Source organism: Psittacula echo (genome assembly GCF_963264785.1).
Source record: "Psittacula echo genome assembly, chromosome: 22".
In the NCBI taxonomy this organism is placed as follows: domain Eukaryota; kingdom Metazoa; phylum Chordata; class Aves; order Psittaciformes; family Psittacidae; genus Psittacula; species Psittacula echo.
The window spans coordinates 3,924,547-3,948,224 of record NC_137758.1 but is presented as its reverse complement, the minus strand read 5'-3'; the positions used below and the strand labels follow the sequence as shown (position 1 = coordinate 3,948,224).

At 45.1% G+C, this 23,678-nt stretch overlaps 1 protein-coding gene across 3 annotated transcripts; it reads left to right on the top strand.

Moving 5' to 3' along the window:
• The first annotated feature begins 574 nt into the window (after positions 1-574).
• NUDT3 (nudix hydrolase 3) lies at positions 575-23,437 on the top strand. 3 transcript variants are annotated; one of them, XR_013958363.1, is made up of 6 exons: positions 575-1,105; positions 12,605-12,715; positions 19,664-19,708; positions 20,241-20,325; positions 21,585-21,911; positions 22,678-23,437. XR_013958363.1 is itself a non-coding variant. In XM_080633155.1 (5 exons), the coding sequence occupies exons 1-5, from the start codon at positions 1,007-1,009 to the stop codon at positions 21,752-21,754; spliced, it is 510 nt and encodes a 169-aa protein (XP_080489281.1). In that variant the 5' UTR covers positions 575-1,006; the 3' UTR covers positions 21,755-23,437. The 3 variants fall into 3 exon arrangements, 1 of the variants encoding a protein (XP_080489281.1); XR_013958364.1 differs by having other exon boundaries at positions 22,323-23,437; XM_080633155.1 differs by having other exon boundaries at positions 21,585-23,437.
• The last annotated feature ends 241 nt before the right edge of the window (positions 23,438-23,678 follow it).

The window sequence follows — 23,678 nt, the reverse complement described above, 5'->3', positions numbered from 1 at the left end:
ACGTGGTCTCCTTGGCCAGGGTTTTCCTGCTGGGGGAGCACACATAGCTCGGGCTGCGGCACCCGTTGGCCTGCTGCTGAGTCGCGAGTGCGATGTCTGCAGCGGAGCGATGCTGATCCTGGCTGCTCGGCCCTGGGACCCGGGAGCGCCTGCGGTACTGGGGGGACATGCAAGTGAGCTCCCTCCTCACGAGGCTCGGTGCCGAGGCGCAACGGGGCTGCACCGCCGTGTCCCGTCCGTTCCGCTCCTGCCGCGGGGTACAATGAGACCCCCGTAACCGCGCTCCGCCACTGGCGTAAACCGCCCCCCCGCCTTGCGCAAGACGGGCATTCTTCCCTTCCCGGCGTCTGCGCTCTTTGCGTAGCGCCGCTGTCAAAGCGGAGCCATGTGCGCGGCGGACTCCGGGGGCTGGCCGTGCCTCGGCGCCTTTTGCGTAACTGCCAGGGCGCCCAGCACGCAGCCGCCCGCCGGCTTACGAGCAGCCGTCTTATTCTCGAAGGCGGCCTGCGCCGCTGGCGCAGAGGGCTCGCGTCGAGGTGGAGGCGTGGTGGCGCCGTCTGCGCGGGGGGGGGGAGCGATTCTGGAAGCCGGGCTGCGCCGTCTGCGTGGCGGGCGCGCCGTGAAGCAGCAGGGGCTAGCCGCCACCTCCCCCGCCCGGCGCCTCTACGCCGTTTGCGTAGCGTGCCTCAAGATGGCGTCGCGGTCGTCGTCGGTGGTGGCCGGAGCGCTGGCAGCGGCGGCGGAGCGGCTGGAAGTGAAGGGAGGGATGAGGCGGGCGAAAGGCGGCAGCGCGTAGCGGGCGGCTCCCGGCTGCGGGAGACAGAGCGAGATCGAGACAGAGACTGTCGAGGGGAGGCGGCCCCCCCCCTTCTGTGCCCCCCCCTCCTCTCCCCGTCCTTCCCCGCCCGCCCCTCGCGGGAGCCCCGGCGGGTCCTGCCCACCCTCGCCCTGTAGGCCGCGGGCCTCGCCGCTCTCCGGCCCGACCCCGCCGCCCCTCGAGCGGAGGATGATGAAGCTCAAGTCCAACCAGACGCGCACCTACGACGGGGACGGCTACAAGAAGCGGGCGGCCTGCCTGTGCTTCCGCAGCGAGAGCGAGGAGGAGGTGAGGGCCGGGGGCCGGGGCAGGGATGAAGGGCGAAGCTTCGGCCGCAGCGGGGCTTTTCCCCTCTAGGTTGAAATGAGGCGTCGCTGTAAAAGTTGGTGTTTCCTTTTCTTCTTCATTTCTCTGCTCTAAACATGAGAAGAATGCTCAGTGAAAGGCACTGTGCGGTGGGGTGGTGGAACAGTCTGGTAAGGAGCGCTGTGGCACGGGATGGGGTTTGGCAGTGGAGTGGACCGACCACGCTGGCAGCACTTCAGTCCAGCACATCACATGAGATGGGAGAGGAAACCTGACCTTGGATTTATAAAAAGAAACTGGGATAAAAGGGGACTGATGGAGTGCCAGAAGTTGCTGTCCAGAGAGGCTTGGGAGGAAGTGGGAATTAAAGGTGGATTGGTTCATTTGGGAGCAGCTGTGTTGCTAAGATGGTGTGTTGCCCGTGGAGTTAAAAAGAGAAACTTTGCTTGGATGTGCGATGTTTTCACTGTCCTTGGTTTGATATCCTCTTAGTGTGCGCTTGGAGGGCTCGTGGCCATGCTTCTTCTGGAGTCAGGTGTACTTCATTTCACTGAGCCGCTGTGCTAAAGCCTTTGTTCTCCTGATTATCATATTTGTAGCTACAGGAAATCGGAAGGGAATGCACACAGTTCACTGGAGGAAAGTAAATTACCATACTGGCCAGTTACTATTTAACGTGAGGAAGGAGGCTTGACAAACCCTTTGGAGCGGTGCTGTCATGGTGAAGCGTGTCAACATTGCAAGTATCAATGGTCTGAAGTGAAAACACTGTGTTTTGGTGCAGCATTCCTTATAGCTGGTCCCTTCCCACTGGCTTGCAGGATATTTATGGTACTTTGGGCAAGCTATGAAGAAGAATATAATCATATTGTAAGGATACTGGGCTTAACCAACGTGGGTGGTTGGAGGTGTCTGAGTTTCCTGATGGGATTTTACACAGTTTGTAAGGCCAGTGTGGCAGTTCTCAAGAGTTAGGGGTTTGACCATGTTTGATTGCAGTGTGGGTGAAGATAGAAATGTACTTTTAATGGCCACTTGATGCAGTCAGCCTTTGACTGGTGGTTACTCTTTATTTTACAACATCACATGGGCTCTAACTTACCCCATGGTCTCTTGCATCTCCTGGACAATGGAACTGGTGTCCCTTATGGTGCTGGTGACGCAAAGGTTTGTTAACGTGGTGGTTTCACAGTACTGAGCCAAGATGGTCAAGAAGGAAAAGTAAACTCATTCCAAAGAGCCATGGAGGCTCTTGAGCGTCATCATCTCCCTTGAGCTTTGCTCAGTGTTAATGTTTGGCCTTGTCTCTGATCCCCCCAGATCATCAGGTGGTGTGGTGAGCTGTCCTGTGACCCAGGAAGGAGCATTAACTGCTTTGTAAGTGGTGCAGTATGGAATGTAGATTGATGTCCCAAATACGCTTCTTTGTGAGCGAGCCGCAGAAATGGTGAAGCAATGAATGACAGTTTTGTTTGAGTTTGAAGTGGCCTCCTGAAGACATCTCGCAGCCTTCCAAACACCATATTTCTGTAGGGTCTCTGTGTGTTTAATGCAGAGCTGGAGCTGCATCCTGTGTTCTCATCTCCCGGAGTGGGCTTTTTCAACAGATGCGTTTTGGAACGTGATGATGGAGTCACACTGAATGGGCTCCATTCGCAGATACTGCTCTTGATCTTGGTCAAAAGGTTGAGAAGCCATTTAAGTTACGCTTGTATTGACATCAGCAAGCAGGAAACCTTGATTTTTATTCATTTATCATTATTTCTTAGCTTTCTTCTCATTTGTTGGCACTTAGTTAAGCTTTAAGTCAAGGGAAGTCTACTTGTTTAATCTTACTACTACTTGCTCTTTTTCAGTGATGAGAAAGGTTTTGCCTGTACACATTTAATGATATACTTCAGCATGTCTGGAAAGATTTCTTGGTTGGTTGGGGTTTTTTTCCTCTTGGAGAATAATAACTTCTTTTTGGTGCCACTGACATGTTATTATTGATTACTTCTGTTTAAATAGAAATTGAGATCTGTTTGAAAGGGGGGGAGACCAAGCCCAAAGTATGTTAGTTACAGATCTAGTAAAAGCTTTCTATTAAAAAATAAATAGAAAAGCTATGCTTTGATAAATAATTTAAACTTGCTTTATTAAAGGAGTATTTTTTTCCTAGGACTGGCTGTTTCTGGTTACTTTTAAGCACTCAAGGAATAGTAGAGCTGAACTCTTGAGTTTCTTCGTAATTTCCTGCTATGAATTTAAAACCACACAAGTTTTCTCCCTTTTTGAACCCTGAATTAGTTCCTTAACGAGATAATTTCAAATGAACAGGAAGAAATCAGAAGAATCCTGGGTCCATTTCCAGAGCAGACTTTTTCTTTCTTTTTAGGTGTTTACCCCCTAACTTTCAGTTTATAGATTTAATTTGCTTTACAATCTCAGCAATCAGTGGAGATCACTAAACCAGCACGTCTTTGGTTAGGCGTTACATTTGCAAAGAAAGGTTCTTAGCATAATAATACTTACTTTGATTCTTTTTTAGCTTTGAAGTGCTTTAGTTTTTCCTTATGCTGCTGGAGTTTGCACATTTTCCCTGTATTGAGTTTGGAAGCTACTACTTTTGGACATGAAAGAAGCTCTGGAATGTTTCTGGAAGACCAAGCATTGGCTGAAAAGGTGTCTTTGTGACATATTCCTTTAAAAAGCAGTACAGGGAGAATTCATTTAAATGTGGATCTCAAATAGAGCAAAAAAATACGTCTTTTAATTGGCCTGTGTGGAAAAAATCTGCATCTGTGTTGTTTCCTAAACAGCAAAGGCGCTGCAGTGTGGTTGGTGCCTCTTTGGGCAGGAGGGAGAACAGGGGAAGCAGCAGGATTCATTCAGAGTGTGAACAGACTTCAAAGGACCTTTTGGCAACCGAACACCAGGATCCTGCTATTTTCATCTCTTAGGATAAACTCCCTTGATATTTGCTGCTTCTGCAGCAGTGGGGAAGGAGAACGTGCAGATCAAGAGATCCCAGGCTTGTGTTACCTCCGAAATCACTCCTCTTGCTGGCTGTGATGTCAGTGCCTCTCAATATTGCTATTATGGTGTTATTTTTAAATAACACAAGTATATTTTTTTTGTGTAGACCAGCTGTTTCGATGAGGAAATGTGCCAGAAAATTTCACTGATGTCTTACTATTAAGAAGCAGATGGAAGCCTGCTCAGTGGCAGCATCTCTGCTTTATACTTCAAAATAAACCAAAAGGAACCGTTTGGCTTGAAGTCCCGCACTGGTCCAGCTACAGGTTTAAGCATGCCTGCATTGTATCTGGTGAAAGGCCAAGCTGCTCATTAACAACTGGTATTTTTAAGGACTTTTTGGAGGAAATGCTTTGGAAAGAATAGGATCTGGGGTTGGTCATCTCTTCTTAATTGTGAATGAAATCTAAATTGAGAGGAGAAAACAGAACTTTCACCCAGGGTCTGCTGAGCGCCAGCACACTCATCAAAGCTACATTTATGTAGCCTCACAGCCTCCGTTGGGGAAAGTAATTTGAATGCAAACGAACCCTTTTCTTCTTGCTTCTGCTGGGTCAGTTTTAAAGCAAGCTGCGATGTAATACAGCAGTTCCTCAACTTTTGACTGTAGACACACAGTGATGATCACACAGTGTTCCTGGGCCATCCTTTGTGCGTTTGCTCCAATATAAAAGTAACAATAGCTAAGCCCACTTGGAGTACTTCAGTGTTGGGGTATAAAGGGAGCCCACATCGTGTGGTCATTGAACTTTCCGTGGAATATAGCCTTAGAATCTCTGTTCCTATGGCTTGGCTTGACTCTGTGCATTCCCTTCAGCTACATAAAAGGGTTGTGGTGGAAACCCAATCAATAGTTCTCCCTGTCTGTTGCTAACACATTACCACATCTCCAGTAGGATATAGGCCAGTAAATGTTTCTCTTGCTTGTGCTTCTCCAGTCCCTCTCAGCTGTGCCTGTAGCAAGGTTTCTCCACCTGCAAGAGCATAAACCTCTGCAGAGCCTAGCTTTCATCTTAAAAAAGGTTTAGCTTTTCCATGAATAAACAATTTTAGAAGCAATTCCATGGTCTCTTGTACTTCCCCAAACTGGGAAAGGATGCAGATTGTTAAACTTTCACTTAATTTCCTGGAAGCTCTGTAAGCTGTTGTGAAACTGAAGAACTGAGTCAGTTTTGTTCTGCCACAACTCAAGCGGGTGATGAATATGGAAAGAGAAGGGAGTGTGCTCTAGCCCTGCTTTGATGAGACAGGCCCAGCAGCAGTGGCTGCTGCCTCTTCTCCTTTGCAGAACGCATCCTTGACAGCTTCATCTCAGATCCATTTATTGCCTGACCAGAGGCTGTAGCTGGTTTTCCCACCTTTCCTTCCTCACTCTGTGTCCAGTTCCCCTCTTTAGTGGGTGTGCGTTTTGGTTTGGTGTTTTGAATCTTATGCTCGGTTCCCTGACGTGGTTCATCTCGGCACCCTCGGATGCGCTGCTGGAGGGAGGAGGCAGGTACAAGCAGTTGGGGTGTACCAGCAGAGACTGCAGCCAGACAACCTCATTTATCCGTGGATGGGGTCTCAAGTTCTGGAGAAGCAACTCTTTCCCTATTCAGTTGAAGGAAAAAGATGATGTGGTTGGACTTTATCCTTATTTTTTTTGAGATAAGGAAAGTCTCTCCTGGTTTGCACATACCTCTGTGTGCGGTTGTCCACTAAAATTGGACAGAATGAAATGAGGAAGCTCTTACCTCTACCTTATGAACTGTAGACATCAGTGTTCAGGGGCTGTATGCACTACCCAGCAGTGGGGAAGCAGGTGCTCAGTTTCTTTAAGCAGTAGTTGCTCTTCAGTCTACCCCAGACACTGACTGCACAGACCAGTCAGGACCTTCCACGTTTTGTGCACATTGATACAGCAATATGTGTCTCCGTGGCTTTGTTGTGCAGTGGTTAACACACACTAACTCTTTTCTCAGACATTTCATGTTAACATGCGAAGTTCAGAGGGATACAATTACCTACTGGATAGGGGTTTTTTCTTAAGATGCTTCAGCTGGTTTGAATGTTACTTTAATTCATATTGACTTGGGTGGTTACTTTTTATGTGTAAATAACATGTATTGATGTTACACATAGAATTAACTACTTGCATCTGAAAAGCTTCTCAAGTTTGCATGGCTGTAGGGTTTCTGCATGGTTTATTTTATGCATAGGACTTGTTACTCATAGAATCATAGAATGGTTTGGGTTGGAAAGGACCCTAAGATCATCCACTTCCAACCCCCCTGCCATGGGCAGGGACACCAAACCAGTAAGTGTATATATAGTTCAACTGCTGACATTCAGAGTCATTTGGTCTGTGTAAAAGGCCTAAATACTAATTTTGTGCTATCCCCCCTTTATTAAACAAGGCAGTTTAGAAGCAGGCATCCCTTCTGGAAAAAGTCTGCCTGGATGAGGTGTGCAAGTACCGAGTGGTCAACAAACTGACTCTGACAGGCAGAAACAGGCTGTTGGCGTTGGGGTCTTTCTCTGGGAGTGCCTCCTTATCAGCCCTTTGCTTCTGAAACAAGTAGCTGCTGGTTCAGGCATTTCAGCTGTTTTCTCTGTCCTGGCCCTGCTGTGGAAGGCATGTTGCAGATAAGGTTGTGGTTATCTAAAACACAATTCTGATGGAGGGAGAGGAGTCCGGATTGTGTTTTTCAGCAGGAGTAAGCAGTCACTCTTAAAGTCATGAGAAAACTGTAGTAGCAGCAACATGACTGTGGTATTTTGAAGCCAGTGCAGCACATGATGATTTATGATCTGTTATTCTAAGTAGCAGCCTAAATCTGTTTTTCCTCGATGGTTATAGTATTGTAGGTGCAATCACAACACTTGAAATGACTTGAACTTCTTCCAGTTCACCTCTTACTCTTGTTTCAAGCTTGTGCTTTACTGTGGTCAAGTTCTGTAGCACAAATACTTTCCTCTTCTAGCTGTTGCCATTAATTCCCAGCCTCCAGTTTCTAGGTACCACGCTGCAAGTTAGATCGCATTGTGCCATGGAGCAAGGTATGAGTGTGTGTGTGAAAGTAACACTCGTGTAAGGAAATGTGTCCTGTGAGGACATGCTGTCATGGTCAGGAGAGGGTATTTTGTGGCCTGGTGTTGAGGTTGTGCATATTCTTGTCTTAGCTAAAGCTATTGTCGTGTTGAAAGCTTGCTGACCACAGGCTGTACTTGTTACTACTATGTGCTAACTCCGTAACGTGCCCTGAGTAGCAAGAGGGTGGGAGAAGCCCTCCTGTAAACCTTGGCCTGTGTGTTTAGACCATCCTACTTTAGCAGTTTGGCAAAGCCCCTGTTTTGTTGTCGTGTAACTGAGGCTGTGTTTCTGCAGTTAAATGAGATTAATTTTTGCCTGGCTTTGCTAACTGCAGTCTCTCTTTTCCCCTCCTGTTCCTCTTGAACTAATTTGTCAGCGTATGCTTTTCTTAGTGTTAAAAAGTGATTTGATGTGGTCAAGTAGAGATCCCAGTTTTGTCAGATATACCAGCATTAAGAACAGTAACGGTATGTTGGGATTGTGAGAACATTTGTTAACTTTGAGTAAAGCATGAAAGCTCTTTATTATGCTGGACACAGAGCTGCACCGGCTACAATATCCTGCCTGGTCATAGGGTGAATTGCAGAGTTTCCAGCACTGTTCAAACTCCTGCATACAGAGACTCTTATTAAATTGAAACTTTCAAACAAAGACAGATTGTACAGGCCAAAATCGTTGAAGTCAGCCATGTTCTCCCCCAGTTTCACTACAGTGTGTGGTGAGATGTTATTTTCTTGTAGTCTCTGTTCTGATAAATAATGCTGAAGTGTGAAATGAGTTTAAACGTGCTTTAGTCGCTATGCAAAATACATTTTGTGGCTTAATATTGACGGAAAGCATGAAAGAAAGTGCAGAGGCTGTTTCAGTAGCCAGTAGCTATAGATCGGCTTCTGGCAGCAGGATGCTGGCTGGCCCGAACCCCATGCATTTAACATCTTGTCTTCTGTTTCTTACTGACTCTGCCAGCTTGGTTGTCCTTAGGCTGGCGCGTGTGGGTAGGACTGGCTCTGCCTGGGAGTCTGGAAGATTCACAGCTCATTTGCTAATAACGTTGTGGCCCATCTTCTAATAATGCTGTAGCCCTTTTGTCTTTGCTGTAATGCTGCTGTGGAGCCTCTTTCTAGGAATCGTGTTCCTTAAAGCATAGCTACTCCTGTTTTATTTATGGGTGGTAGTGGCTGTTTAAATCCACCATAGCATGAAAGAACCTGGGAATCCCTCAATCCCTGTTCTGTTAACTGGGAATGAATTCTCCGCCTCATTCTGGTTGCTTGGTTTCTGCTTTGCAGAGCACCATTAGTTCTGGGCGAGAAAAAGAAAGGGGAAAAAAACCCAAACCAACTGATGTGCATACAAAGGTTTGTAAGGAATTAGGTCGCTCACAGCATTGTGTGTCAGGGACTCCCAGATTTATCCAGTGACTAACACTATTCCCTTTTCCCATGGAGCGCCGAGGTTTGCGTGTGGCGGCCCAGGCAGCCTTAGGTCTCTCAGTGTGTTTCCTGTCTCCCTTAGGGAGAAGTTGGTGGGCAGCTCTGGAGCTGTTTGGAGTTGGGTGTGCGCGCTGCTTTGAAGGTTGCTTACCACGAGGCCACGATCCAGCACTGTTTAGGAGCCCCTGCTGCAGGCTTCGAACTTTGCTTGTTTTTCTTACCTTTCTCTTAGTTGTTTGATCCTGTGAGAGAGCTGCTTTGGAGCTGCCTTGTGCATTGCCCCAGAGGCTCCTGTTGCTCATTTCCCTGCTTTGAAATGACATCATTGGCTTTCAAAGCCTGGAAAACAGAGCTTGGCCGTGTGACATGATACCTGCAAACGCTTTTCCAAGAAGACTGCAAGACTTGGCTCCGAAATCTGCCCCTAAACCCCTTGTAAGCCAAGAGAATAAAATGGGAAAGGAACCTTCCTTTGGGTTTTGGTCTGATACAAAATAATAAGTTTTGTCATTTTTGGTGTATTTTTTATGACTGTTTTGATTAAAATCTCTTCTTTAGCCTATATCCAAATCAGGAATTTAATGTAATAAAGAAGTTAATGAGCAAAAATGGAGATATCAAGGACATACAAGGTGGTCCTTTAGAAAACAATGTACTCTTTATTTTGTAAAGTTTGTGTGTATTGGAAATTTTCAGTCTAACTGAGCAATTGAATACATGGGGTTTTGTCATGTTACGGTGTAAAATGAATGTAGAATTGCCATTCTCTGCGTTGTCTTTTTGGTGTAAGTTACCGTGATGCTACATCCTGTGTTCTGAACTCAGCAGCTAATTCTGGCTTGGCTGTGGCAGCAACACAAGCTGTTACATCTCTTCTGTACCTGCTTAGCTGATATCTTTCCTTCGCCAGGTATTTTATGGTTGCCCATTCAGCTGTTGAGGGGAAAGGTTTCTGCAGGGGAATGCAGCTCTTACCTTGGGGACAGCATTTGGGCTGTTCCCCAAATGCTAATGGCTTTCGGAGAGACGTTGTTTATCAGCACATCTCATTTACTGCCTTGGGGGGCAGCGTGTTAAGCATTTGAATGATGCTGCCTTGTGAAGGGGGCAGGTTTGTGACCACCTAAGGAACCTGAACATACTTGAGTCTATGGGACCTGATGAGAGGCATCCCAGAGTCCTGAGGGAATTGGCTGATGTCGTTGCCATCCACTCTCCATCATACTTGAAGTGATGGCAGTCAGATGAAGTCCCAGTGACTGGAAAAAGGGGGAACACTGTGCACCCCTTTTTAAAGAGAACTGAAAGGAAGACCCTGGGAACTAGGCCCCTTTGTCTTGGGAGAGCTCATTGGTAGCAATATCCTGTTTAAAGTTGTTTTAAAAGAATAACCTCGTAGGGCATGTTTCCTGCTCTCTCTTGATGGGATTTCCTCTTGATTAAACAGGAAATAGTCTGATTACATACAAGTGTGAGAATGACAGGTTTTTCCTTCCCACTGAGGGTTGTTCATGTTAATTCTATTCAGAAAATGCTCAACTGCCAGAGCAGCTGAAGTTAATTTACTTTGCCTAAAACTGTTGTTTACACCTAAAAGTTCCTACTGGTGGTGTGTTGCTGAAGCATTGTCTCAGGCTGAGCAGTCGAGCAGGCTTTCCTGTACAAGTCTTTGTGCAGGGATTTTCTTAGCAGCTGCTTTTTCTCCCAAGTGGAAGGTGGCAGGAGTTCAGTGGTATGAAGTGTGCTGTGCTGGCTTTCAGAGGTCTCTTTCTGCAGCTTCTCCTCATCTTTTTCTCTTGGTTTTTTTAATTCAAGCTGAAACTCTGAATTGAAATCGGAAATGACGAAGATGATGATGCTTCTTTATTGGACAATAAAACGTACTATAAATGTCAGTTGTTATTCTTTTAACTTTGCCCTCAGAATCACCTGCTGAGGTGAGGAATCCCAGTGGAAGCCCTTCTTGTAATGGGTCAGGACAAAGGAAGTCCAGCCCATGGCACCCGGCTGCTGGCTGAGCCGTGAAGGCTCTAAGGATGAATAGTTTCCATTCCCTCTTCAGGCATGGCTATTGATCGTGTTTCATGTGGATTGGGTGGTTGAGGGAAAGGGATTCTGTCTTTGGAAGGCCAAATACTATAGGATGTTACTATATAGGAAATGCTGCTCCATTGCAACCTAAGGCAGAAGGTACATCAGGTAGTGAGCATTAGGAAACTGCAGAATCAAGGTGGCCCGTTCAGTTTAATTCATTTCTAGTGTTCAGTAGGTTGGGGAGTGCTCAGGGTTTGAAATGGTGGTGTTTGGTAAATCATTCTTCTTTATGCATTGCAGAATTCAGGGGTAGGGTCTGACTGAAGTGGGAAGAGGAGGCTTTGAGACATTATTGTTGATGAGATTCACAGAAAATTGCTGATGAGAGGAGTGCTGACACTCGAGAACAGCGAGTTCAGTTCCAGGCTTAGGAAAGGTTAGACCAGCAGTTGCCAAAATGTTTGTTGTGAACCCTCTACAGTTTCTGCCTTAAGCTTTGCTAGTCCTGGTTTGAGAGCCATGGTTCAGTGCCCCTTGTTTCCTCACCCTTGTGTGTTATAGTCTGTGGTACTCTTTCCCCTGCGCTGAGCCTGGTCTGGGTGGCCTGGAGAAGGAAAATCACATTGAAGAGTGGTCAGTTGGCAGATGAGACTTCGAAAGAGAAAAGAACTGGGAAACCCTGGAAATCCTGTGCTTGGTTTCACATCACAAGTTTGATTTTGAACTCTGTAGGTAGGTTTCCTTGTGATAATTAGTGCAAATCTGTCCCTATCCTACTGATAGATCAACATAGACACAGCAAAGCCTGGGGTTTGAGTGTCTTGCACAGTCTAACTTGGAAATGTCTGAAGCTGTTACAGCTGGCCTGTAACCTAATTGGACTGGTATGTTGGAAAGTTTCTGGAGCAAGTCGCTTTGCCTCTAAGCTTTGTGCCAGTGAAATTACGAAGTATAGCATGATGACTGTAATGAACAGGCTTTGTTCAGAGGGCTAAAACCCAGTATTTGTTTTTAGTTTCCATCTCTACTCGTGGATGTGTTTCAAGTAGATTCAATAAGCACAGCGCCTCGATGTTCTTTGGGGAAAACTTGTAGCTGGTTGAGATTGTTGGGGGTTTTGTTCCTGGAAGACGACAAAACAAAAAGTGAGCTTGCTCAGAGCAGAATTACACTGGAATGAAATGCGTTTCAAGGAGAACTGCCACAAAGCAAGCTTATGAAGAGCGGTTGAACCTGATTCAAAGAAGTCTTTCCTCCTATGCAGTGGTTTAATGTAGGGTTGTATTTTGTTTGTATCTCACTGAACAGCCCCATCTAAAACAAAACTACAGAGCTGGACCCTGGTGCCTGCTGCAAAAGAAGAGGCAAACAGGGAAGTTGAAAATCTCTGTTAAAACAAGTGCACATTAATACTTCAGTGGGCAGTTACCTGACTTGTGTGTGTCACCAGTGTAACTGCAGAGGCAGATGAGGCCAAAGGTACCAGTGAAATTACATGAAGGTATCTCCACAAAGGGAGAAGGTGCTGAGCAGCTTCTGTGCCATCTTGTGCTGTTGCATGATGTGTATCCCGGGCTGTCAAGACTAAGCAGTGACTTTGAGTAGTGAACTCTTCCACTGTAAGTGCTGTGATGCTGTATTAAACAGCAAATCGTTTCGGTATGCGGAGGCATAATTTATTCTGCGACACATCGGAGCGGTGGGGAGGTAATGGCAGAAATAAGTCAGAGTGTTGGAGTGCTGAGGTGTCACTGATAATGCGCTTTGCACAGCTGCCTGAGAGGGGCTCAGGAGGTTGTCTTGGGAAGAGCGGCGTGTTCTCAAGGACTCGGTGCTGTTTGGAGATATGAAGGAAGCAAAAACAACTCCTCCTCCTCAGCCAGGCGCTGGAGTTCCCACGTTGCTGTGCTCTACTCCCCGCAGGTGCTGCTGGTGAGCAGTAGTCGTCATCCTGACCGATGGATCGTCCCTGGGGGTGGCATGGAGCCCGAGGAGGAGCCCAACGTGGCCGCGGTGCGGGAGGTCTGTGAAGAGGTGAGTGTGTGGATGGGAGGTTTTCAGTTTTGTTTTCTCTGTATGAAGAACGGTTTCTTAAGAGGACTTCAAAACACAGCTGTGCTTTTGTGGAGCTCTGTAATACTTAGGTAGAAAGTAGCCAAAATTCCTAATGTCTTCATGGTTTTGGGTATTTTTTTACCTGAAGGCGTTTCAGAAAGGCGATAAACACAGATCAGTTGTTTAAAGCTGGAAGAGCAGTCTTATTCTCCATAGGGAATTTGAAGGCAGCAAATGGCAGCTGACTGCCTTGTGTGTAAAACGTGTCTTTAGATGTCTCTTCTGAATATTAGCAAATTGGAGACATGCTTGAATTCAGAAACTATGAGAAGATTACATCTGGATGACCAAGTAGGTTCGCAATTATATAAGGCAGGATTAAAAATGCTTTCAAGAGGGTTATAAATCTTTGTGCTGCAGAACAGAAGTCAAGAGCTAATTAATGGAAGGATGCTTCTGTAATGGTGGCTTTATTCAATTGTCTGGTATATGAAGGGTTTTCTCTGAAGTATTTGGAAGTACCTCCTGCTGCCTAATAAAATGCTGACTATTTGGGCCTTTGGACTAATCTAATGTGGCAGTTCCTGAGTTGTGTGTTTCTCTTTGGATGTTTCTATAATGCAGCAGTTTCTCAGAAAGATATGAAAGATTACAGAGTCCAAAGTTGCTTTAGGTTTTAGTTTAAGTGTCTTTAGGTCCCTGTTAGTAGTGGGGATTGCTGCTTGCAAATTTCATTTCCAGCCTGTAACTCGGCTCCTGCTTTTTCAGGAGCTCGGCGATCTTACAAACACATTACAAGCCAAAGTGAGTTGAACCAGAACAGTAGGAACATTTTTAGCTTCAGACTCCTGCTTTACCACCCAATCATTACTAATAATAAAGTTATTTGATACAGAAGTCAAGGGTTCATTCAGGAGATGCGTGGCTTTGCCTTTCAAATCCTCCAAAGAAATGTCTATCAACCCTCCCCTCCCCTTGGAAGCATCGCTCTCTTTCCATGACAGCGGTGGCTGAAAGGAGGCCTTGGCATGGGCTCAGTCTGCAGTGGAGAAACTGGTTTGGGCTGGCTGAGATAATCCCCTCTCGCTCAGCTGGTGTTCCCTGGCTCACGTGGACCGGTGCCGAATGCGAGTGTAATTCAAACTGTGGCAGCCTTGCAGGGTTGAGTCATTCCCAACGAAGCACCTATCTGCACGCAGTAAACATGGAGAGCTCCAAAAGTGCAGGATCGGCCCAGCTGCTAACCTCAGTGCCACCTAGTCAGGTGGGAATGTGAAATGGAGCTGTCGGATGCTGTTACAGGAAAGGCTTTCCTGAAAGTGGGCTGCAGAATGGCAGCCTGTCACGTGTGTGACATTACTTGAGCACTTGTATAGCTTAATGAGGAGGCTGCTGGCAGAGGTGGGGAGCACGGGTTGGCTTGGAGGGGTGCAGGGCCTTCCTCAAATAGGTTTGTGTTCCAGGACACTGCTTACAATCTACACACAAAATTATAGTGTATACAACTGTCTTAAGTTCAGGGATGTGCATGTGGAGGGGAGGGTTTGTTAGATTGCAGCTGTAATGCTGTAAGGAACTTGTGCAGCCAGTTCCCCAGCTTGTGCTCTTGATTCGGCCAAGGAGGTGTTTTAGGAGACTGCTGGGCAACTGGTGTGCGTGCTAGCTGGGAATCCTTGCTTATCCTTTCATGTGAATTTGACTTTTTGGGTATTTGTAGCCGAGGCTGATCCCCTGTAGGTTTGATGTCTTTGCTTCTCTCCTGGGACAGACACATCTGTCACTTGCAAAGGAACAAGAGGTTAGCTGAGCAGGAGGAGACTGCTGCTTGTGTTGGCAGAGGGAAAATCCAGTTTTCTGTGTGTCAATGAAAACAAAGGGATTTTTATCCTAAAAGAAGGTGTTTTGCATGCTGGTCCAAAGTTGTGGAAGGAATCTGTGGGCTTTCTTTCACTGACTTTGGTATGCCTTTTCCAGTTTTTAATCAGAGACAGTTGGAAGAGCTGTATAGACTCATTACCCTTTCAGTTGCTTGTGGTCTTGGATGATGACAATAGGCTGGGTTTTCTCAATTCATTCTTTTTTGCATGGTATGCATTTTCTTGTTAAAATATGCTTCCCTAAACTAAGGATTTTAACTTGTGCATTCACTGGTCTTGTGTTACCGTGTGTGTATTTGAGTGTATCCGTGTTATTGCTGGAATAATTGTCATGTAAAGAAAGCTGACTTTTCCCTCTTTCTGATTTTCCAAGTTTTAGAAGATGCAATACTGATTCTGAGTGAAACCTGTGATCCCTCTGTCCCAGTTCGAGTCAGAAGTCCTTGTCCTAGTTTGGTGTAGTCCTTATCTATATTAATCTCTACCAGCAGAAGTATTAAGGTAGACAGGTACCAACACTTGTCTTACTTGCTGTTGTTGGCATATAATCTGAAGTGACTTGGGTTCTTGGGCATTGTTTCTAAGCAAAATGGCAGTAGACAAGCATGCTGGCTCTGACTGAGAGCAGAATAAACCCAGGTTTGTTTCTGACAGGTTGTTGAAAGTGATGCGGTCAGTCTTGCACAGCTGGAAACTCCGGGTATGTTCTAAGGTTACCTTCTAGAACCAGGGGCCCTTCTAAACCAGGCATTACTGCCAATGTAGCACATGTTTTGCTTCTTCATTCTTGGATTTTTTAAGGCTGTTGCATGCTCTCCCCCAAAATTAGTTTCATGTTAGGAATAAGGGTTTTTTTATGGGTGTGAGCCATTGGTGAAGAGCATGTTTTAGAAATAGATGCCTTAAATTGCACTTATTATAGAGTGACTTTGAAAAAAGCCTCCACACTCATCTGTTAAACCCAAAGACGTTTCATTTTGCACTTACAGCATCTTTCACATCCTGGCCTTTAAGTACTTAGTAAATGTCAAGTTCTATAAAATTATGGGAGTGTTAGTCATGCTTTCTTCATGGGAATCAAAAGCCAGATAAGTTCTGTGATCAAACAGGCAATTGATGCCAATATGAAAAATAGTCCATCATGATAGTACTTTGATCTGGTTGCAAGATCTCTTCTTTTCCCCTCCTAAACATGCTTGATAAATACTCTTTTCCGTTTCATGTATTTTGTTAGTGGTTTAGAATATGAATATTGATGGCTTTCAGTGCTAAAACAGGAAGATATTTCTTGTTAATATTACAAAGACCATGGATAAATGACTGAGATGATGGTGTTGTGCTCCTCCTAGATTTAGTATTACAGTGCAAATAGTGGTCTGAATTCACTACTGGCTGTTACCCTGTACTTGAACTTCATAAAAATGAGTGCAACATCTTAAAGTTCTTTGCTCTGTCATGGTAATTTATTTCTATTTCCCAAATGTAAAAGCATATATTGGTTGTAATGCAGCGAAGAATTGGATTAATAATTATAGCCCTCCCTGAAATGCAGTAGAGACAGCAAGAAAATTTGCCTGGCAGGTCTGTAATTGGTGGCTTTAGGACTTGTCTGAGCTAGCAGGCTCCATGGATGTGATTTACTGCCTTCAGTACTGCAGGTATTAGAGCAAAGATCTGGGTGTTTTACCACAGTCCTCTTGCCCAGCAGTAATCTGTAGTAGATGCAGGCTTTGAGCCGAATAGAGCAAAGTAAAATAGCTGAAATTCCAACCCACATTTTCCTTAGCTCAGATGGAAGGAAATAAAAGCTGTCCCTAGGAACAGATGGTGTTGCTGCAGGCTGCTTTTTGCATCTGACCCAAACTTATTTTCAGCTTTGAAACCTGAACCTGCTGTTCTTGGATGTCTTCAGTCATTTTTCTTTATTAAAACAAGTTGTTCCCATGAGCAGCAGAACTAGTAAAGCTTCATTTCCTCCAGATTCTTGTTGCTTGTCCTGAACACCCATCCCACCCCTCTGGGCGTGCGGCAGCGGTTTGAAGCCATGTGCTGTTTTGGATCAGCTGGCTGTTACTGTGCCATTGGTGCCAGATCTATCTTTTCCTCCAGTGAGGTCTGTCTTGGATGTTGGAAACTGGTTTGGATCTGCAGAGCAGTGGAAAAGGAGCTCATTTTGCAAGCTCTGTCTGTCCTCTTCTTATACCTGAGTGTGCCTCTTCTGGGGATGCTGTGGATGGACTGATTTGCTTTATTCTCACACCTGCAGATAGAACAGTTGGTGCTGGTTGGTACGTTTAATAGCATCCTCCTAGGACATGTGTGTATTCTGAGGATTGCAGCACGGCCTCTGCACTTGATGGGGGAACATGTGCCCAAATAAATTGTGCTGTCTCTGCCAGACACTGTTGTATCCCATGAGGGCGGAGGATTCTCAATCCATTTACTAATGAGGAGAAAATTCCTGAGTCATCTGGTGCAAATTAGGCTTTAGGTCCAGCTTTAATCCTGGGTGAGCCTGTGACTGTGCTTTGAACTTCTCAAGAAAATGCTCTTTCTTCTGAAGTCAGGAGGATGCTAAGGAGCTGGCCCATAGCAAAGCAAGAGGTATGGAGCTGGCCCAAAGAGGAGCCTGGCAGCCATAGGTCATTTTCTTGGATGTCTTGAGTAACTTTCATGGTAATAACTTGTGTGAGAAGGTCAATGGCACTTCCATTTTTGTTTGTTCTACTGAACAGTGTGTGTGGTTGTCCAGAGACTGTGACTTTCCTATCTGTGTGTGAATGAAGTGCTTTGTCAAAAGCAGGTGTATAATAGTCCAGTCGGTCTGTGCTGGATATACTGTATGTTGTTTTTAAAACCCACTATGCCAGTAAAATAGGATGAGAGCCATCGGGCTCCAGGATGTAACAGTTGATGTGCTTTGCAGACTTTTTGATAAGGACTCTCTTTATAAAGTCAGCCCAATATTTGTTTGAATCAAACCATTAAATTATGTCGCCGTTTACTACTGCATGTGATAAATTCATATGTGAAGAAAACCTTAGCACTTGTTTGAGTTGTCCAAGTGGTAATTCAATGTAATGTGGTTTTCCTGCAGCGCATGTTTGTCTTGGCGTTGCTTTTTGTGCCTTTATGGGTGAATGAGACCCGGCAGAACAGAGAGGGATCCTATTTTGTAGAGAGAGTGTTTCCATCACCTCTCTGTTTAACCAGAACAAAAGAAAGGGCTCCTCACCTGCCTGTGTTACTTCAAGCACAGTTTTAGAGCTGGGAATAAACTGCTTGGGAGGTTGGTTGTGCAGTATCCATACTCAGTTTCAAGGCTGGCTAGTTGCCTGGAGATAAATTTGTTTCTAGTCAGGCTTGAGAATTCACTAAACCATCACCACAACATCCCTGCCTTTTGATTCAGTGCCTTTACAGGTAAGTAAGGAGAGCAGAAATTCAATAGCCTTCTCCAGGAGTAAGTGAAGAGGATTGGCTTAAGACAGTTACTAACCTGTAACATTTCATTACATTCCACCTTTTAATGTATTTGTATATGTATTTATGGAGGTGGAAGCCGTGTGTTCCTCTGGCTCGTTGAGATGGCTGCTTAAAAACATCAAGGACAAAAAGCCCCACTGTTTGAGGAGTCCTTTGAATGAAATTCATTTGAAGCATTTGCCTTCCAGCTCACTTCTGAGAGAGATCAGTCCAGGTTAGCAGCAGCAGTCGTGCAGATGAGATGGAGCTGCTCACCCACAAAGGTCAGAGCCAGCTCTGTCCCGGGCGCGCATACGTGCGAACGCTGACCTTCATGGAATTGCTGTTTGACTCCAGAAATAGCCTCGTGCTTCACAGGCAGTGCTGCACCTATGGGCTGAGCAGGATGTCACTAATACTGATGAGACAATAAATTTTGTGTCCAAAACCAACGTAATGATTCAGTTGAAAAGCTCTTTCCTAGAAGCAGGGATCAAGGAGCATGTTACAGAAGGGATTCTGGATTTCTAGGAATGCTTGTAGAGGGGAAGCTACAAGTCCTTTTCTCTTAGGGCAGTTCTGCCATCAGCTGTGGCAGATGAATTTACCTTCCAGACACAGCTGGATTGTATGACAGACTGTGTGTGTTCTTCTAGACCAGTTAAGTATTGGAGCAAAAGCTCACCTTGTCTGTAGCATTGAGTTCCAGCTATTTACAGCTGGAAAAAGAAGGGAATGTAAATGATTGGGGGGAAAATGAAGGAGTCCAGGGGCAAAGAGTGGGGAGAGCATTTTGCACACATGCATGATGCAGGATCATGGAGCAGAGATGAGAAACAGCACTTTGAGAAGGCGACTGAGCCACAGTGGTGAGTGGATGTATAACAAGTGACAGAAAATGAGGTTAAGTGGGTAGATCTTTGGTCGTTTGAAAACAGAAGACAAAACTGTTGCTTAGGTCTTCTGTGTCTGTGCTCAGAAGTCTTCTTTCAGTGTGCGTCTGTGTTTTGTGTTACATCAAAAATAGTCTTGCTCCTGTTGTGGAGGCCACATTCCAACATTGAAAGTATTTTGTGTTTATATTGGCTTGCTTCAACTGCCTGCAGGACACCCCTGAAATACCTTGTAGCTGTTGTGTTGCTTTGGTGGTGTAAATGGATGCCTTATACATGCTTCAAAGGTATTTTCATTTGAAAGGGGGTGAACTGCTGAACCCCAAAGCAAATTGTATCCATGCTTAGGCTATAATAAACTTCAGAGCTGATTCTGGTCATTCAGAGTGTATTGGTATGCAGTTAGTGACTAATCGTAGAACTTTCTTTTCCTCCACATTGAAATAAAAATAGTGTGAATATAGAAAAAGAAGAAAAAAATCCTGGGAGTTCTTGCATGGTTGGAGTTGGTTCTGCACTTCTGTCCTTTTTCTTGGGATCGTGTTGTTTTAGGATTAACAGAAATTTACTGCATTTGCTTCCTGCCCTGAAGGAACTGCTCCTGCTCAACAAATAAGGAAATGTGTACTGACATACCTATCTGTATCTGTATGTTGTTAAAGCATGTTTCTTTCTCTTTGAACTTTTCATAGGCTGGAGTGAAAGGGACGTTAGGAAGATTAGTGGGAATTTTTGAGGTAAGTTTCAGACCACTGAGGCTGTGAAGTATTGATTCAAAAAACCAATTGTCTTGGAGTAAACGTCACTTCCTCGCATGCTGTGAAGTAAGCTGGGTAACCGAAATTCCCCATTACATAGAAATGGATGCTGATCCCATCATCTGCAATTTCCACTTCAGTTGCAGTCACTGGTGATAAGCCAGTGAAACAGGGGATGTTTCAGTGCCACGGAGCAGCCGGGAGCAGTGTCCTCCCACTGTCACCCATTGCCAAACCTGTTGCAGATACATACCTGCAGCGTGGTATCTGTCCAGCTTATACTGCCTTACACATTAGGAGCTAGACTTTTTGGCAGCAATCCCTATTAATTACTTTCAGACCTCATTTAAACACAACAGTTTTGAATGGCAAAGAACAAGCTGCAGTGTGAGAGCAACTGCAATAAGGTACCACAGCATCATCCCAAGGCAGCTCCCACCTTGTAGTCACCACGTGCCCACGTGCCTTTTTTCCCTTGGTAGCTTTGTCCTTTCTCCCTTTTGCCTTCTAGAATCGGGACAGGAAACACAGGACATATGTTTACGTACTTATCGTCACAGAAGTGTTGGAAGACTGGGAGGACTCTGTCAATATTGGTAAGTTCTTTGTGCTTGCTAGATTAATGGGTTTGATGCAGACAAAACACTCTGGGAGCTGCAGTCCTTGTGAGAACAGTCAAGAAAAGTTATAGTGGTGTATCCTTTGGTTGCTTGGGGAAAAACCTGTGGTCAGGTTGATGCTTTTGTAACCCCTGTGACCCAGGAGAAGTCAATTCAGCTGTACAGCTGCCTCTACAGCAGTTACATGTCTAATTCTGGCACTTCAAGATACTAAGCAAAGAGCATGAAAAGCTATCCTTTCTAAGGCTAGAAGAAAATACATGTGGGCAGTGTGGATTAATCATTCCCTGTTATCTTTTTGAACTCTTTTCCTCTAAATCAGATTCCCAAATGCAAGTGATGCTGTTCCACATGAGGTTTGTGGGTAGAGCTGTGGTGTCTGTACCCTCACTTTCATCATGCTGTGTATGGAAGTTTTTACAGAAACATAGAATCATAGAATAGTTAGGGTTGGAAAGGACTTTAAGAGCATCCAGTTCTAACCCTGCCTTGGGCGGGGACACCTCACACTAAACCAGGTCACCCAAGGCTTTATCCAGCCTGGCCTCGAACACCGCCAGGGATGGAGCATTCACAACTTCCTTGGGCTGCCCATTCCAGTGCCTCACCACCCTTATAGTAAAGAATTTCTTCCTTATATCCAATCTAAACTTCCCCTGTTTAAGTTTTAACCCGTTACCCCTTGTCCTATCACTACAGTCCCTGATGAAGAGTCCCTCCCCAGCATTCTTATAGAATGCCCCCTTCAGATACTGAAAGAGTAACAAATGAGTGATGTCCACCAAAAACTGAGGTTCGCTTGCAGATGGATAGGAATTGAGTGGTGGTTGGTGTGTGTTGTTGTGGATTGTCTTAAAATGAGTATCTGACTTGAATAGAAATTAGGGAACTAGGAAAATAAATGGCAGGGGTTTTAAATTAGGAAACACAAGGCCAGTTTGTTTGGATAGTGCATGTACTACCCTAAAGGAACACCTGGCATCGGGACAGAAGAGTTGTCAGTGTAGTGTTGGGAGGAGGTGCCCAGGGTAGTCTGGGAAAATCTGGGGAAAATATCTGGAAAAATGAGGAAAAAATTCCCAGTATCTTTTGAACTGACAGTTTGCTACACAGTGAAATGATTCTTGCCTTATTGGTGCACGTGATACTGATTGAAAGCTATTCAATGGTAATGCTTAAACACAGAAAGTGTAGCTTTGTTTTACTGCATCTCCTGATTTTTCTTTTCCCAACAGGAAGGAAAAGGGAATGGTTTAAGATTGAAGATGCCATAAAAGTTCTGCAGTATCATAAACCAGTGCAGGCCTCGTATTTCGAAACCTTGAGGCAAGGTTGTTTGGCAAACAACGGCACTCCTGTCATGACCACGACATACTCTGAGAGCTCTGTGCCTGACATCAGATGACTGAAGAGGTCCCTGTGAGAGAGGTTCTGAGAAACAGACTGAAACATGGATTTCCCTTCCCCGTCCCCTTTTTCACATGCCTCCTCTCTCAAGCCAGGCATGGGCAGCAGCAGCCTGTGGCACAGCAAGTGGTGAGAGTGCTGCAATTTAGTGCAAGGTGGGATTTATTTTTTTTTTTCCTTTTTTTTCCTTTTTGTTGGCTTTTTTTTTTTTTTTTTTTTTGGCTTTTTTTGGATCCGTATTTTGTAAAATACATTTTGTGCATGAAGTGCCCCTTTCTTTCCCATCACGCTGCTTCCATGGCCTGGCGAGCGAGGCTGCCAGTCTGGCCTCTGCCTTGTGTTCTGAAGTGTCCCGTTTGTGTCAGCCCAGCCATAGCCACTTCTTTTTTGGGGTTGGTTTTTTTTTGTTGTTTTTTTAATTAAAAGACTTCAAATGTGAGATCAACTCTTTTAAGTCTTAGTCTGTACTGTCAGGTGCTGTTCAGACCTGTGGGGGGGTCACTTGCAGCGCATATGTATAAACTTCTTTTTTTTTAGATGGAGAATCTAACATTTTAATTTTTCAGGAATTTGGTTTAATCCTGGGCTGCTCCTGCAGGAAGGGTTCGGAACGAATCTGTTTGCCTTTTTGTTCTTGTTTCTTAAAAACTCCACGTTCTGTGACAGTGCTGGTGGCTGGGCCAGTTCACTCCCCATTTGGTATCTCCCCATTCAGTGCAGTGACACTTGAAGTTGAGGGCAGAGTTTTCATCACCTGCAGACATCCCTGCTGCTCCGTTGCTTCTCCTCCAGCTTCTGCCAATGTCTCTGCATTTGCATCAAAATGAAACAAAAAGGAGTTGGTCTTTCAACACTTGGCCAAAACAAAATGAATAGCCTCAGAAATGCTATGATAGAAACTGAATTAATTGTCTGTGGTAGGGATCCAGAGTGGGGTCAAAGCCTGACAAACTGGAGCGTCAATCACCAATGCTGTCCTGCTGATCCTGCTGCATCCCGCTGGTGTCTCCTCTTGTCCACATGCCTTATACCGCGTGAACTGGATACCTGTAACTTGTGCTAAAGCGTCGGGTTGTATTTACTGAGTGTTACTGCACGAACTCTCTCCTGGGTAACCACGTGTATCCCTGCAAACAAGTCCTGGGGGGGAAGAATTCAGGTGTTCAGGCTCTTGTCCTGTGGTTCTGCAGCACTTAAGGTTGCACCATGGAGCATGCTCGAAACGTGTAAACTCTCCCTCTGTGAAAGGTACAGCTGACTCTGAGCAGAATTGTTAGGTGGAGGAGTACATTGTTCAATAGGATAGCTTCCCTGATGCATTGGCACACTTCACATTACTTTTTTGTTGTTTTTATTGATGTAAGTTTCATGCTGTCTTGATTTGCCAACAGTGTTGTCTAGTTGGGGAATAAAAGGGGAAGGGTTGGGACTTGGGGGGGGTAGGGGGGTGGGTTGGGACAGGTACAAGTTTTGGGAGGGGCATTAATTAATCCCTGGCTTGGGACAAGAAGAAGTTGCGGAGTTCAGTAACTTCTCCTTTGTCAGAGCAGAGCCAAGATGTGAAATTAAATCTGCAGTACTCTTTTTTTTCTTTTTTTTTCCTTTTTCCTTTTATTTTTTCCTCTCCCCCCCCCCCCTTATTTAACAAGAGAATATTCTAATAAATACTCACTGTTCCAGAGTTTTTCTCTCTTCCCGAGAAGCGCTCACAATATGAAAATCTGATAGAAATATCCATGGAGCCCGGGACAGGGGGGAATGGTATCTTTGCTGGTTTGGCAAGAAGCTGTTCATTTTAAGATCCTATTCTGTTCCTTTTACTTGTTCTTGCTTTCATCAGTGTGGAGTAGCAAGGCCAAAAGCAGTGCCAGTGATTGCTAACATGGAAAACCACGCAGAAGAAAAAGCTGAGGCATTATTCC